Source organism: Monodelphis domestica, chromosome 5, assembly GCF_027887165.1.
Source record: "Monodelphis domestica isolate mMonDom1 chromosome 5, mMonDom1.pri, whole genome shotgun sequence".
In the NCBI taxonomy this organism is placed as follows: Eukaryota; Metazoa; Chordata; class Mammalia; order Didelphimorphia; family Didelphidae; genus Monodelphis; species Monodelphis domestica.
In genome coordinates this window covers 36,575,475-36,589,858 of record NC_077231.1, presented here as the reverse complement: position 1 = coordinate 36,589,858, position 14,384 = coordinate 36,575,475, and the positions used below count along the sequence as shown (strand labels likewise).

The 14,384-nt window shown below is 53.5% G+C and overlaps 2 protein-coding genes across 7 annotated transcripts in view; one reads left to right on the top strand and one right to left on the bottom strand.

Moving 5' to 3' along the window:
* The window catches only part of KCNH3 (potassium voltage-gated channel subfamily H member 3), a 41,100-nt gene extending 38,873 nt beyond the window's left edge, over positions 1–2,227 (top strand). For 2 of the 3 annotated variants that reach the window (XM_056798307.1, XM_056798309.1), the window contains exons 13-15: positions 434–537; positions 1,040–1,119; positions 1,294–2,227. In XM_056798307.1, the coding sequence (XP_056654285.1) occupies positions 434–537; positions 1,040–1,119; positions 1,294–1,893 (784 nt within the window). In that variant the 3' untranslated portion in view covers positions 1,894–2,227. The remainder of the gene's footprint in view (positions 1–433; positions 538–1,039; positions 1,120–1,293) is intronic. The other variant, XM_056798308.1, reaches the window with a different exon arrangement.
* On the bottom strand, positions 2,222–13,123 carry MCRS1 (microspherule protein 1). Of its 4 annotated transcripts, XM_016425620.2 has the most exons (16): positions 12,958–13,123; positions 12,706–12,852; positions 11,599–11,706; positions 10,981–11,119; positions 10,423–10,561; positions 9,554–9,712; positions 9,270–9,379; positions 8,339–8,447; positions 6,566–6,704; positions 3,787–3,862; positions 3,421–3,449; positions 3,218–3,310; positions 3,018–3,100; positions 2,835–2,922; positions 2,598–2,725; positions 2,222–2,515 (listed from the first exon to the last, which is right to left on the bottom strand). In XM_016425620.2, the coding sequence occupies exons 3-16, from the start codon at positions 11,606–11,608 to the stop codon at positions 2,429–2,431; spliced, it is 1,389 nt and encodes a 462-aa protein (XP_016281106.1). In that variant the 5' UTR covers positions 11,609–11,706; positions 12,706–12,852; positions 12,958–13,123; the 3' UTR covers positions 2,222–2,428. The 4 variants fall into 4 exon arrangements, with proteins under 4 accessions (XP_016281106.1, XP_007502963.1, XP_007502964.1 ...); XM_007502901.3 differs by lacking the exon at positions 12,958–13,123 and having other exon boundaries at positions 12,565–12,818; XM_007502902.3 differs by lacking the exons at positions 12,706–12,852; positions 12,958–13,123 and adding an exon at positions 11,951–12,536.
* Between the last annotated feature and the right edge of the window lie 1,261 nt (positions 13,124–14,384).

Below are 14,384 nucleotides of genomic sequence, written 5' to 3'. Positions count from 1 at the left end.
CTTGGGGCTGCCTGCTCTCATTCTTCCTGACCACGATCAGGCCCTCTGCTCTTGCTCTTCTGGGGAGGAGGGAGGCTCTCCTAAGGAAGGAGGGCTGGTGAGGGAGGGAAATCTTGGAGCAGAGGAAGGGCTGCCGGGGCAGGGGTGGGAAGCGAGAAGATGGGCAGAAGCACGATTCGCCTCGTTATGGGGTGGCCCCGTGGAATGCCTTTCCTCGCCTCACCTCCATGGCACCTCCGGTCCTCGGGGACCTTCCTCACTGCCCAGCATCGCACCAGTCAGGGCCCCCCAACTCATCCTGCTCTGTCTTCCCAATGAGCCCGTCGGTTCCTGCCCGGCGGCTCGTGCGCCCGCAGCTCTTCCCCAGCGCAGGGGCTGAGCCAGCTGAGGTAAGGCACAGACGTGGATTCACTGCTCAACCCTGGGCCCACAGGGTCGTGGATGGCATTGAGGATGGCTGTGGGTCTGATCAGCCCAAATTCACCTTTCGTGTGGGACAGCCCGGTCCAGACTGTACCAGTCCCTCCCCAGGTCCAGGTATGGCTGATGGGAAATGGGCCAGTGGGCAGGGGTGGCTCCCTGGAGGCGGGCAGAGGAAACCAGCAGAGGCTCCGAGGGAGACGGCCCAGAGCCTTGTGGATTGGTGCTTCTTGGGAAGCCCTTCCTAGATTTCGAGCTGGAGGGGTCCTCGGTATCTCAGACAATTGGGGGTGTCAGAGGAGTCTCAGGGCAGGGAAGAGCCTGGGACGTTGAGGGGAATGGGAGATCTTCCTGGAAAACTCTAGATAAAGGGGAGACTCGGGGCTGCCTCGGCAGCCGGAAAGGAAGGGCCAGAGAAATGGGGTGGGGGGAGCCGGCATTCTCTTGGGCAAGGCAGAGGGTGGGAGGCAGGTTGAGGGGTGCATCCCTGCTGGGATGGTTCCTGCCTTTGATAGGAAGGCCGCTCTGTCCACCGGCACTCTAGGGCAGCCCGGGGCCCAGCTCCAGGCCCGCCTTGGTGCCCTCCCCAGTCCTACTTCTCCCCCCACCCCCTCCCCAGCAGAGAGCGGGCTGCTCACCATCCCCCTGGGGCCCGGCGAGGCCAGAAACACGGATACGCTGGACAAGCTGCAGCAAGCGGTGGGTGAGGGAGAAAAGAGCTAATGGCACCAGGGCAGGGGGAGGGAGAGGGCGTCCCCTGCCCCAGGAGGCTCCCAGCGAGCGGAAGGGGCAGTGGCGGGAGAAGGGAGGTGGGAGGAGGGAGGTTCCGGCCCAGGCCGGGCGCTCTGACCCGTCCCTCCCCACCCCGGGCAGGTGACCGAGCTGTCGGAACAGGTACTACACATGCGTGAAGGGCTACAGTCCCTTCGACAGGTGGTGCAGCTCTTCTTGGTGCCCCATGGGGAAGGGCTGTCCCCCAGGGCAGGAGAGAGTCCTTGCCCATCCGGGGGGTCTGGACTCCTGCAGCCCCTGTGTGTGGACACTGGTGCCCCTTCCTACTGCCTGCAGCCCTCAGCCGGACCCTTCCTGAGCGGAGCCTGTCCCCGGCACCAGCCAGGCCCCCCACCCCTCACGGCTCCCTGGCCTTGGGGCCCTCCCGCCTCTCAGAGTTCTCCCTGGCCCCAGGCCGCCGCTTTCTGGACCTCCGTGTCAGATTCGGAGCCCCCGGGCTCTGCAGAGCTGGGACCTGGGCCCAGCAGAGCTGCCTCCCCGCCCCCTGCCGAGGAGCCGGCTGGGGCAGGGCCCCCGGAACCCTCCACAGGCCAAGCTGAGGAAACGAGCACCGGGGAGCCCCCCCCAGGGCAGGGAAGCCTGTCCCTGACTTGGGACCCCCACAGCCTGGAGATGGTGCTCATCGGCTGCCACGGCTCCAGCACCGTACAGTGGTCCCAAGAGGAAGGGACGGGGGTCTGAACTCCCACGCAGGACTCAGGGTCGTCCCACCCGACGGCCACCCTGGCCCTCCCGGGTGGAAGGACAGGGTGGTGGGGGCCGCGCAGGCCCACTCTTCCTGCTGGCTCAGGGCACCGGGCACAGGAGCGAAGGCCCGTTCAGGATTCGGGGCCGGGGGGCCACAAGCCACCGCTTCCTTGGGGTGTCTCTTCCTGGTCTGTTCCCCTTCTTCGCTCCCCCTCTGCAGGCTGGAGGGACGGGGTCCCTGTGTCCCCTGCATGTACCCCCAAGCCCGGCTCTTGTGTCCCCATTTCCAATGCTTTTTTAAAAACCACAATAAAAGGGATCATTTGGAGTTCAGAACTTTATTTACAAAAGGGGAAAAGTGTCAAGTAGAACCCTTATCGCTGAGGGGGCAGGAAGCTCTCGGCTCCCTTTAGTAGCTCCTGCTGTGGGCGTCAGGGTCTCTCCCCAAAGGCCTCCCCCACCCCCCACCTCCCTCCAGGCCTTCAGGGGAGAGCCCAAGGCAGAAGAGAGGCCCAGGCTCCCGCCTCCTTCACTGGGGAGTGATCTTGGCAGCCTCGGCCCGGATGAGGGTGATGAGGTCCTGGTTGATGAGGAAGACGAAGCGCAGGCTGGCGATCTGCAGGCAGAAGGAAAGCCAGAAAGGTCCTTCCTGGCCCGGAGGAGAACCCCAGACCTGCCCCTCTCCACGCCCGCCTTACCTCCACCACCGAGTTGTTGCTGAGCCGCCACTTGGAGCCACAGAGGACGGGCCGGCCATCGATGTAGATGGGCCGTCTGCCCTCGTTGGCGATGAAAAAATCACCATTGTTCTTCAGCTTGATGACGCCTAGGGTTCGGGAAAAGAAGGGGAATGGAGGGCGCTGCCTCGCCGGCACAGGAAGGCCCAGCTGTGGCCTCCCCTTCAGATCTGCGCCGGGGAGGCCCCGGGCCCCTACCTTGCTTTCTGGAGATCTTCCAGGCCGGGCCCTCCAAGGAAAGGTCCACGTCAATCTGGTTGTCCTTGGTAGCTCGGCCCAGGGTGATCTGGGGGGATGGTGGGGGGAGGCTGTGGCTCGGGCCCCAGAGAGGCCAGAAGAGCCGGGGGAGGGGGGGAGGGGAAAAGGAGAGCGAGCCCTTACCTCCCGGGAACGCATGAGGTAGCGCACCATGCGCCCACGGAGCACTGCCAGGGTCTGGTTGTCGAAGTCTGGAGAGCTCATCCCTGCGGAAGGAGCAGGGCTGGAGGAGAGCCTGCCTCTGCTGGAGCCCCCTCCCCCAGGCCCCCAGAGGGTAGGCTAGCAGGGCCGCAGGGGCAGGGTAATCCTGGGGGTGAGCCCACCTGTGATGCTGTCCACCAGCACCTGCCACTTGTGCAGCTCCTGCTCCAGCTGCCGGATCTCACGTTTCTGGCGTCTGTCAGCAACCGTCAGCTCTGGGGACAAGGGGGTGAGCTGGTGACCCCCAGACCGTGGCTCCGCCCTGGCGTCTCCCTCCCGGCCCCACAGCCCGACATGCCGTCCCCTGCTGTCCCAGGCCACTCACCGTGCTCCAGCACCTCATCCCGCATGTCCCTGAGAGGAGGGGATCGGGCAGGGGAGAGAGAAATGGGTCAGAGCCAGGCCCCGTTCACAGGGCCCCTGGGGAAGTGGCCTCCCAGCCCCCCTCACCCCCGAGGCACAAAGGGGTGCAGAGGGCACCCCGGGATCTCTAGGGAGCCAGGATCCCGTGGCTGAGGGGATGGGGAAGCAGTCCCACGGCTGAGATGCCGTGTGGCCAATCCCATCTGTCTTGCAGGGAAAGGCCGCCAGGCTCTCTCCCCCTCCTCCCCCTCCTCCGAGAGGCTGGCATGATGGACGCAGAAACCAGCCCAGTAGAGGAAAGGCAGGCAGCCCGCTCCCAACACTTTACTTGAGCTTGCTGTCGTCAATCAGATCCTCGGCATCAGAAAAATTCAGCACTTGGTCCCCCTTCGGCAGCGGCTGCACTGAATGGAGAACGAGGGAGGGTCAGCAGCCGCCGTGCCCTTCGAGGAGCAGAGCCTCGAGCACGAGGTCCCCACTGGGGGAGACAGGAGAGTGGGGGCCCCACAGGGGACCTCGGATGCAGAGCTGGGTGCAGTGGGTACCTCGAGAACCTCTACTAGGGAGCAAAGACTCGGCCCCGGCAGCGAGGAGTCCTCAAAGGTCCCACAGACTCCAGGCTGGCCCAGTTCCCATCGCCCTGCTAGAAGGGGCTTGTGGTCTAGACTACGAGTCTAGACGAGCTTGGCTAAATGATAAACGATTTCAGAAGGGAAAGGGCTGAAGGAAAGGCAGAGGGGAAGGAAGTGTTACTGACAATTTATCCTTCTTAAATTAATTGGTTGGTTGGTTACGTTCACACTTCCAGTTTATTTCCTTCCTCCCTCCCTCCCCACACCACACAAGGCATCACCCAACAACAAAATGTATGTATAAATTGTCCTTCTTGTTTCTGTTTATCAGTTTTTTCTCTAGAAATAGATAGTCACCAGTTATTTTTCAAACAGTAATTCTGTAGCTTAGATGTTTTCTTTGTTCTATTAGTTTCGCTGTTTATAATTTCATGTAAGTCTTTCCAAGTTTAAAAGAATTTAACTTGGGAGAGAGCTAGGCGGCTCAGTATTGAAAACCAGGCTTTAGAGACGAGGTCCCGAGTTCTGATTTGGCCTCCAATACTTCTGAGCTGTGTGACCCTGGATAAGTCATTGCCAAACCCTCTCTTCTGCCTTGAAACCAATACATAGTATTAATTCTAAAATGGAACGTAAGGGTTTAAAAAAAAATTAACCTGCTTGTCATTTCTTGCAGCACAATAGTATTCCACACTCATCATATACCACAACTTGTTCAGCCATTCCCCAATTGAAGGGCATCCCCTCAACTTCAACACAAGGAGAGAAGCTAGAGGTATTGTGGAACATATCCGTTCTCCTCCTTTTCCCCCCATTACCTTGGCAAACAGACCCAGCAGTAGTGTTGCTGGATCTAAGAGCATACACACTTGTATAACTCGCTAGACATAATATCAAATGGTTCTCCACAATGGTCAGATCAGTTCAGTTCCACCAACAATGTGTTAGTTGGTCCATGTTTCCATATCCTCTCCAACATTAGCCCTTTGCCCTATTGTTTGCCTTCTCAATGGATGGGAGGAGGAGATGGAGGCAGAGGATATAAAACTAAAAGGAAAGTTTAAAAGAATAAAGTGATATTTAGAGTTCTAGTTAATAGGTAAGCTTATACAAAATAACTTCACGTTAGCCATGATCTTACAAATGTGTAAACGGCTGAGAGCTTTTGCTATAAGAGCAAAACTCTATTTTATCGTGCCTCAGTGCCTTGTCTTCCATAGCACTTTACACAGTTGAGCTCTGAGGAAGAATAAGGCAGCTAGGCTGGGCCATTCCCAAGAAAGGGACAGCTATCCCTTGAACTGAAGGCCTCCCGCGGGAACCTTTCAACCCTCGGGTCAGCTGTGCCAGTTTAGGGAAGCCACGAAAGAACACCAGGCATTCATCTCTGTGGCTGTGGTCTTGGCAACCACCTGCAAAGCAAAGGGCTATACACAGTGTTCCACACAGTCCAGTATAAAGTACGTCCTACATAAAGTGACAGCGCGTGTCCTTCCTTCAGTAAAGTGCAGAAGTGGAGGCAGTGAGTGCGGTCATCAGGAGCAGTCCCTCTTTCATCACCTTTTTCTAGGAAACCTACTTCACAGCAATAAAGGCTGCGAGGAAGCTAGGAGTTCGCGTGGTCCAGCCCTCTTCCTTTTACAGAAAAGGAAAGGAAGGCCCCAAGAGGCAAAATGCTGTAGAAGAGTCAGGATGATTGGCTAACATGACACAAAAGGACAATGACAAACATTGAAAGGGAAGCTGTGAACCAATTTGGAACTCTGCCCAAAGGGCCATAAAAGTGTGCGCACCATTTGACCCAGTAAAGCCACAATGAGGTCTATATTCCAGAGATGTGGAATTGGACACAACTGTGACGGGATACTGGTGTGCTCTAAGAAATGAAGAAAGGACGGCTTCAGAAAAACCTAAGAAGTCTTCTACGAAGCGATGAAAAGGGAAAGGAGTAGGACAAGAAGGCTACACGCCAAAGTACTGTCATGCTGACCAGCTGACAAACACACTAATCCAAGACACTTCCAAAGGCCTCATGATGAAAATGGCCTCCACCTCCAGAGAGAACTGAAGAACTCTGGGTGCAGACTGGTGACTTTCTTCACTTTCTCTCTTTTTCTTCTGCAGCATGGCCAAGAAGGGAATGTTTTTCATGACTTCACACACATATAATAGATAACACATTGCTTGCCCTCTCAGAGTGGGGAAAAGGTGGAAGAGAGAATATTTGGAACTCAAATTTGATTTGTTAAAAATATTTCAAGGTAATTGAGAAATGTTTAACAAAATAAAGATATTTTCAAGAAGACCTCAAAACATTAGTCAGGATTTGAACCCAAGCCTTCTAACTTCCATCCAGATATTCTTTTATTACACTGTTATCCTGCATGTAGTCTGCTGTGCTGCTGCCCAAGGCTGCCTGCCTAGGACCCATGGCCAAGCCAGAGCAGCTCTGGCAGAAATTCTTCTCAGATCCTCCCAGGCCCTCCCAGGTGCATCTCTGAGAGACCCATATCTCTCCTCCTGGTGGCGGCTTACCTGTCTGGTCCTCCAGGAGATAGTACTGCTTCATGAGCTGCCAGTGGCTCTGCAGGGCCTTGGCTGTGCGGGACAAGTAGAAGGCATCAGGGTGTCTGTGCAGCAGGTCTTGGAAGGTCTCCAGGGAGGGCTGGCTGGCCTGGAGGAATACAAGGCTATGCTATACCTGAAGGGGTCTGAGTCCCCCTCCCTCCTTCAACTTCCCAACACAGAGAAGGAATCTAGTTCTAAATGGAACCAGAATATTCCCAAAAGCCCCACCCAGGTGGCTGGCAAAAGCTGGACAAGTGGCGGCTAGGAATTATGTAAAAAGGGAAAAAAACCCTAAAAATGAGAACTAACTACAAGAGGAGTGGTTTGCCTGGGAAGGATACAAGTCTCTGGGGCTCTTCAAGAAGCTCCACTCAGATACGGATTTTTAAGGTCCCCCTCTGACCCCAAGATCCTCAAGTGCTTTTCCAGCCTCTGGTTTGCCTCCATTGTATTATGTCCCATTCACTTCTGGACTTACTCCAATTGAGTTTGTCTCCACACATGAACTGGACTAAAATCCTCCCCCTAATCACCAATGACCTCTTTATTGCTCGAATGATAATGGCCTTTCCTCCACCCTCACCCTTCTCTCTGCAGTGCTGCACTCGCCATCATTGGGAGCGCCTTTCTTCTCAGGCCCACCTCTGTCCTCTGGGTTTTTGTGACCACCTTCTCCTGGCTGCCCCCTGCCTGCCAGTTCTCAGTCTGTTCTGCAAGATGATTCTCCATGGCCCCTTCCTGCCCTCTCCCCTGCTCCCTTCTTCTCCCCCAACACACATAGACATCTTGCCACAAATGAAAATGCACCAAAGTTCTATGTTGGGCCCTCTTCCATTCCCACAGACTCAATTATCATCTCCATGAGGCTGATTAACAAATGGTCCTATCCAGCCCTTATCTCCACCTGATGTCTCATGGGCAACTCCAACTCAACATGTTCAATAATACATGAACAAAGCTGGTTCTCTTTTAACGTCTCCCTCCTCTTAGCTTCCCCATTTCTGGTAGTGACGCAATATTCTCCTAGGCACTTGGGCTCCCAACCCAACTATCTATCATTAATTTGAGCTCTTCCTTCTGCCCCCTGCTGCTAAGTCTAACCAGTCCCCCCTCACATGCCACCAGCCTAGGGCAGGCCCTTATCATCTTCAGCCTAGATGGTTACAAAAGCCTCCCACTTGTCTGCCTGTCTCCAATCTCTCCCCATTCATGCTTCTGAAGCACAAGCCTGGCCATGAAACCACCCTGTTCAAGCAACTTCTACAATAAAGCACAGACTGCTGTTTGCCATTTAAAGCCCTTCACAATCTGGAGCCAAACTCTCTCAGGGCTCTGAGGTACTCTGGCCAAATTGGCCTCCTTGCTGCTCCCTGACCTGCCATCTTGTTTCCCAGGTCTGTCATGTCTGCGAAGTTCTTCCTCACTTCTGCTTCTTGGAATTGTTTCCTTCAAGGCTTCGCTAAAAGGACCCCTCCCTCCAGAAGTAGGCGCCATGCCCTGTTTTGGGTGTCCCCTCAATCACTTTGTAACGAGTTTGCTAGCTGTCCTTTTCTTTGAACATCCTGTGCCCTCCCCAGGTAGAACATAAACTCCTGAAGAGGAGCTGTCTCCCTTTTGGGTTTGTGTCACTGGTGCCTGCTTAAATCAGGGCTTGTGGACTGCTCTGGTCAGGGCAGAAGTTCAATTCTCCCCAATACCTTACCTCCTCCCCCATGCCCCAGCACTGGCCTCTCATCTTACCGATCCCACCTTGCTCAGAAGCTGCTCCTCAGCTTTGCTGAACAAAGCTTTACTCTGTATGGCTGCGATGGCCTCCGGGTGTAGCTGCCTCATTGCCTGACAGGCCAACCTGGAAGGGAGAAAGGAAAGCGGTGGAGCTCGGGGGAGGGAAGAGTCTTATGTGGTTCTTGCCTCTTCACAGAACCCAGTGGCCATCAGGCTCCAATTCTAACTCCATTTAAAGTGGGTAGTCGGGGGTGGGGGGGGGTGGGAGGGGGGGGGGGTGGACAGCTGGGTGGCTCAGTGGATTGAGAGCCAGGCCGAGAGATGGGAGGTTCTAGGTTCATATCTACAGACACTTCCCAGCTGTGTGACCCTGGGCAAGTCACTTAACCCCCATTGCCTAGCCCTTACCACTCTTCTGCCTTGGAGCCAATCTACAGTACTGACTCCAAGACGGAAGGTAAGGGTTTTTCAAATAAATAAATAAATAAAAATAAAGTGGGATAGTCTGAGGACCTCTCTATCCCTCGAGGAACCAGCTTCTGGGAATGAGTACTAATGTACACCCCTCAAGGAGCCACTACTCTCATTTACAGATGAAGGAATCAAAGCCCAGAGAAGTTAGACTACTCTGTCAAAGATAAGTCAGCTAATGAGGGGGAGCAATGAAACTAGGGCCAACATCTTCCAACATCTAATCCAGTTCTCTTGCTATCACATGCTGCCTGGAAGAGAGCAGGATGGGTCCCACTCAGAATTTGCCCACCCTCTACAGACTCCCAGAGACTCGAAAGATTTCAGGGGAAGAGTCTCTCCCCAATGGGGGCTGGCTTCCTAATCTGATCACTTAATTCTCGAAAAGTATAAGAATAAGCATCCCCATCACCAGGCAGAAAAACAACTTCTGTGTCCCTCTCCTGACCCCTACTTGTGTCTATCCCAAACTCACTTGGAGATGACAGGATCATACAGCAGGGCATACCAGCGCTCCTGGATTTCTCGAAGGGTGAAGCGGCAGCTAAATTTCACACCCAGGTGGACTGACGTTAGGTCATTGGTCTGCAAGGCCCCAGAACATAGTTATTGGAAGAATCTTAGCCAGGGGAGGGAGTTCCTACTAGAGTCCCCACTTTGCCCTTGGGATGGCCAGACAGCAGGCTAATCTGTGAGGACCTCCCCCCCCCCCCCAGCCTGGCTGGGGTTGAGGAGTGATGAACCATGAGGTAGTGATACCTGTAGCACAGCATTGATGAGCAAGAGATCGTCTGCCGGCTTCCAGCGGCCCAGGTCCTTGGTCACCTGCAGTGGCTGCTTGCTCTTCTTCATGCGCTTAGTGAGGCCAGGGGCAGGGGCTGGGCTGGGGGGTACTGGTGTGCTCAATGCCTTGGACACCTAGGGAAGTTGGGAGTGGGGCTGAGTGGGGCTGCGGGGAGAGGGAGGAATGGGGCTGGCCTGACTAGATGAATATAACCCAAAACCCAAAAGAAGGTAGTTGTTTGTTTTCTGTAGTATTTTCTCTTCAAAGGCCCCAAGCCACACCCAGCATCATGGAGGAAATCCAGAGAGAAAGCATACCTGCCCCAGTTATTCCAGATTTTACCTCTTCCTCCCCCACTTCCAGTCTGTGGGGCTAGAAAGCAGTCCCTGACAGTGCAGGGTCTATTATCTGATGTTTCCCTCCCTATGCTCCTGACTGCCAGGGGAATGCTACCTCTGGCAAAGTGCCCAGGGCCAGAGCAATGCCACCTGGAAATTGTTTTTATACCCCAGCACTGCTGGGAATGGACTGCCTGCTCCAAGAATAGACACATGCTTTGTGCCTCCTACACAGGATGCTATACAGGATGAGTGGGAAGGGAGGAGGGAAGAGAAAGGAAGGAGGTTCTGGGTATGGAACTGGAAAATTGAGTGGTAAGAAGAAACAAACTGCCTCTAAATATGTAGGGGTTCAGGCTGGGGGAAAATGTTTCTGGCTCTTACCCTTCAGCCCCTCCCCCCAAATAAAACACAGTCTTCTAACTAAAGGTTAAGAGGCATGGACAGAGAACTCAGCTCTCACTATAAATAAAAAAGCTCAGGGAGTCCTCAGGCTTTCTCCTCACCTTCTTTTTTTCACTGGAAGAAGGTTCACTCCCTGAGCAACGCCCTGGTTCCACTCCTGTGGCACCCTTGGCCCGTGTGGATGATTTTGCCAGGCTACTTTCCACCAACTCATCATCAAATTTCTTCCTCTTGATGAACCTAAAAAGAATCTGGCCCAGTTATCACCCTCCTTCTTGTTGCACTGACAGTTGCTACCAGGGAGGTAACTCTATTTCATGAAGGAGGTGTGTCAGTTAGTGGATTCAGGGGTTTGTTAGGTGGTCTCCCCTATGGTGGCATCTAATCTGATTAGCACCCTTTGCCCCCACAAAGGCAGCAGTGAATCTTTCTACACAGATAATGATTTTGAGAGGCTAATGTCTTCCCTTGTTCTCAGCAGGATGTAGTTTGTCGATGAAGGAAAAGGAACTTGGGGCTGTGCCAATCCCCCAGCCCCAGACAGTCTCATGTACCCATGATTCATTCTCCTGCTGGTAACATAGGGGGGAGAGAGAGAACTAGGAGTACTGGGTGCTGCAAATACTCATCCCTGTTCTTATGTGCATAATTATTACTACCTGGAAGAACTTCTCCGCTTGGGAATAGTGCCCAAGGCCTGGGAAGAGCTTCGCTTCTGCCCGGCCAATGACTCCTCATCTTCTGAGCGGCTGGCGGTGCCAGATGCCATCAGAGATGAATCTAACAGTCCCTGAGGATCTAGAGGAAAAGAGAATAAAAGATGTGCTTTCATATCACTGTCTCTCATAGGACGTTCACCCCCAGCAAAGGAGACCCCCTTCAATGCTTTTGCCCTCTTCTTCCCCATTTCTCAGACACCCAAATGTTTAATATAGCCTTTAGAAGTCCTTGAAGATGGGGGCTAGATCTCCAAATTTTACATTTCCTCCTGACATCATGTTATACAACACAAGGGGTGCTCAAGTCAGAAGAGTGATGCCAACATGGGGTTCTAGGCACAGATTCATCTGACACCAAAATGTATCCAATCACTAAGACAGAAAGAAGAGCTATACTTCCATGGCATCCAATGCGGCCCCTGCTATAAGAGAGTAAGGGAAGGCCCAGGAAGGATGTGACACTCAATTAGGACTAAGATAAAATCGTGGAATGCTTGGGCTAATGTGATGAGAAGTTCAGATCTGCAACTCAGGGGGGCTGATCTGATCTGATACTACCTTTGTCCATCCTTCCAGTCTCTTAAAGCCAAACCAAAGGGATAAGAAGAGTCCCACAGGTTCATCCAAGGCTTCAGATAGGGTGAGTTGAGAGGCTGAGAAGGAAGTCTGCAAACAAAAAGAGCAGGTCCCCAAGATGTAGTAGTTCCCTTTCCCTACACAGGCTGCCATCCCAGCTGGAAATTTTCTGAGAACAGAAAAGACTTGGAATCCTCATTTGCTAAATCTTCTTTCATTGTCAGAATTTCTGCCAGGTGAGAGATGTCACCCCTATTGACTCAGCCACTATGAATTAATCCCAACCACACAATTACAGGGAAAATTCAGATCTGAAAGAAAAAGCGGGTGAAACCTTTCACGGGTTCTACTTGGCTCCCCATTGGCGCTCTGGTGAAAGATTTGCTGGACAGAGGATGCTGATGCTCTTGGCTACTAAGGAAACTTTGGGAATTTTCTGGGGCCATCGACCCCCAGATTTTCCCCAGGATTTTCCACTGCCCTTCAAAAGATGTGATTGATCACTGCTAAAGGGCCGTCAAACTCCGCCCCTTCATGGGGCAGATGGTGGGCGAGGGGGGGTGGGGGAGGGCTGTCTAGTAACCCAAGTGGGATCCGAGGGCGGGTCCTATGGGCTCCATTTCCCTGGTACCACCCTGCCTCCTCCTCGGACAGAGACAGGAGGGGATGATGGCTTTTCTGAAGGAAAACCAAGGTCAAACATCTCTCCAGTACAGCCTGGGAGGGGGAGGAGGGGGGGATGCTTAGGCAGGGCCCGTCATCCTTTCCCAGAAAGACACCCCCCACACCCCACCCGACCCCCAGTCCTTAGCCGCCTCGGCGAGGCAGGGCCCGGGAGATGAAGTCCCCAGAACCAGGCAGACAAGAGTAGCCAGGGGTGCAAGCCCCGAGGGGGCGGGGAAAGGCCAAAGGGCTCACCCCCGGCGTATCGAGTCTGCGCATGCGTACCCCTTGTCCGGCCGGGCTAGACGAGCGCATGCGCAGGTTTTCGGGGCGCTACCGGGGCGGGCCCCCAAACCCAATGTGGGAACAGCATTTCGTCCGCCGCCAGATTCTCAAAAGCGAGCCACGAAATTGGGAGAGTCTCACCATTCCTGGGCCGCCCGCTTCAACGCAGTATTCTCCGCGGCGACGGCAGCAGCCGCAGGGCCTCAACCGACTTTCAGGAGATACTTCCAATTCCGGGTCTTGGGAACAAGCCGCGGATTCACTTCCGGTTCGTTACAGAAACACTTCCTGTTGTAAATAATAGTGTGATGGGAGGAAAGAGGTGTGGCAGCAGATATGTTAGTAGGGTTGCCGCCATCTTGGTAACGGTAAATGCAGCCTCCCTTCCTGTACCTATTGGGAACAGCAGAAACTTCTCCGAATGCCGGTACCACGAAGGCAACCCACCGAGGACGTTCTTTACATCTCTGACCGAGTATTTTTCAGCCAAGAGCAAAGAGGACTAAAAAGTAAGAGGAGCTGGCCACGCAGCCGTGACCAAAGGCAGGACTACGCATGCGCGATGGAAAGGGTTGTGGGATTGAAGAGGAAGAAGGTCCTGAGACTACTCGTTCCTGGTGGAGGGATGCTTGGCTTGGCTTGGCTTGGCTAGGCTAGGGTTCTGCAGTTCCCTTAGAGAGGAGGCCGCCCTGAGTTGCCCCCTCCGGGATAGTTCTCTTTAATTTTTTTATACCCATCATCCCACTCACTTACTGAGCACTTTCTCAGACCTGGTTCCGGATCCATCTTGTACCAAGATTACCAGCAGACATTGATATAGAGCCCGCCATTTGTTTGACCCTCACCACAGTATCCATCTTCTCAGTTGCAGTTTGTTGGGATTTGATACCGCCTTCCATCCCGCCTTTCTCAAAGTCAAGTTCTCTGCCCAAACCCATAGGGCTTTAATCTCCATACCAATTTATGCCCTCCCCCTTTAAAAGTCTCCATTTAACTGGTGACCCCTCAAGCACCCTAACCTCCAAATTTCTGAGCTCCAACCGGATCCCCCTTCTTGTAAATGACCCATTAACATGTCCAAAACAAGACCAAGAGCTGTCTTCTCTCTAACTTTCCCATATCAACATGAAATCTAAGAACCCCAAACTCGTGGTCTAGTAGGATCTGGTGATCCCCGGGTTTCAGGACTAGCTTGTAGGTTGGAGACCTCAGGTTTGACCCTGTTCCTGTGAGAATCCACCCTGAGGAGAATCTCAGGCTTAACAATCCACTTCAGATGGGAACTAAGCCCAAACCCAAATCTTCTAGTCTCCAGAAGCCTCTCCCAGTACATCACACCCTCCTTCTGAGGATAAAACGGGACCTTCAGCTTGCTAGACCAAGCGATACCTACTGCGCCAAAGAGTCACTCACTTGGGCTTGGCCTTAGCCTCTGGTTACGGTTCCTTTCCCAAATCTGACTGTATCCAGTCAGTGTAATTTGAACAATTTAACATTTATAACCATGGTAATGTCAATCAATCATATTTCTCTGTCCCTCAGTACCTCAAAAAGCGGATAAGCTTCCCAATTTCTTTTATTCTTTGGAATTGTGGATCTGCCCCAGTTGGAGTTTCCCAAGGGTCGGTGGCCAGTGCAGAGTCTCAAGGCTCTGTGGTTTTGTAGCCCAGCTCTGAGTGGAGGCCTTGAGGAATTATGCTGAACCCCTCTCCTTAATCAAAGAAAATGGCAGGGTCACACAGCTAGGAAGTGTCAGACCAAATTTGCACCCAGGACCTCCTTTCTCTGGGCCTGACTCTGTTTTTAAGATTATATTTATA

Excerpts from the sequence above, each read along its gene's own strand:
- MCRS1 (XM_016425620.2), bottom strand. Across the intron at positions 9,380-9,553 it reads TCATCAATGCTGTGCTACAG|ACCAATGACCTAACGTCAGT; the intron begins GTATCACTACCT and ends GGGGCCTTGCAG. Across the intron at positions 2,516-2,597 it reads GCAACAACTCGGTGGTGGAG|ATCGCCAGCCTGCGCTTCGT; the intron begins GTAAGGCGGGCG and ends TTCTGCCTGCAG.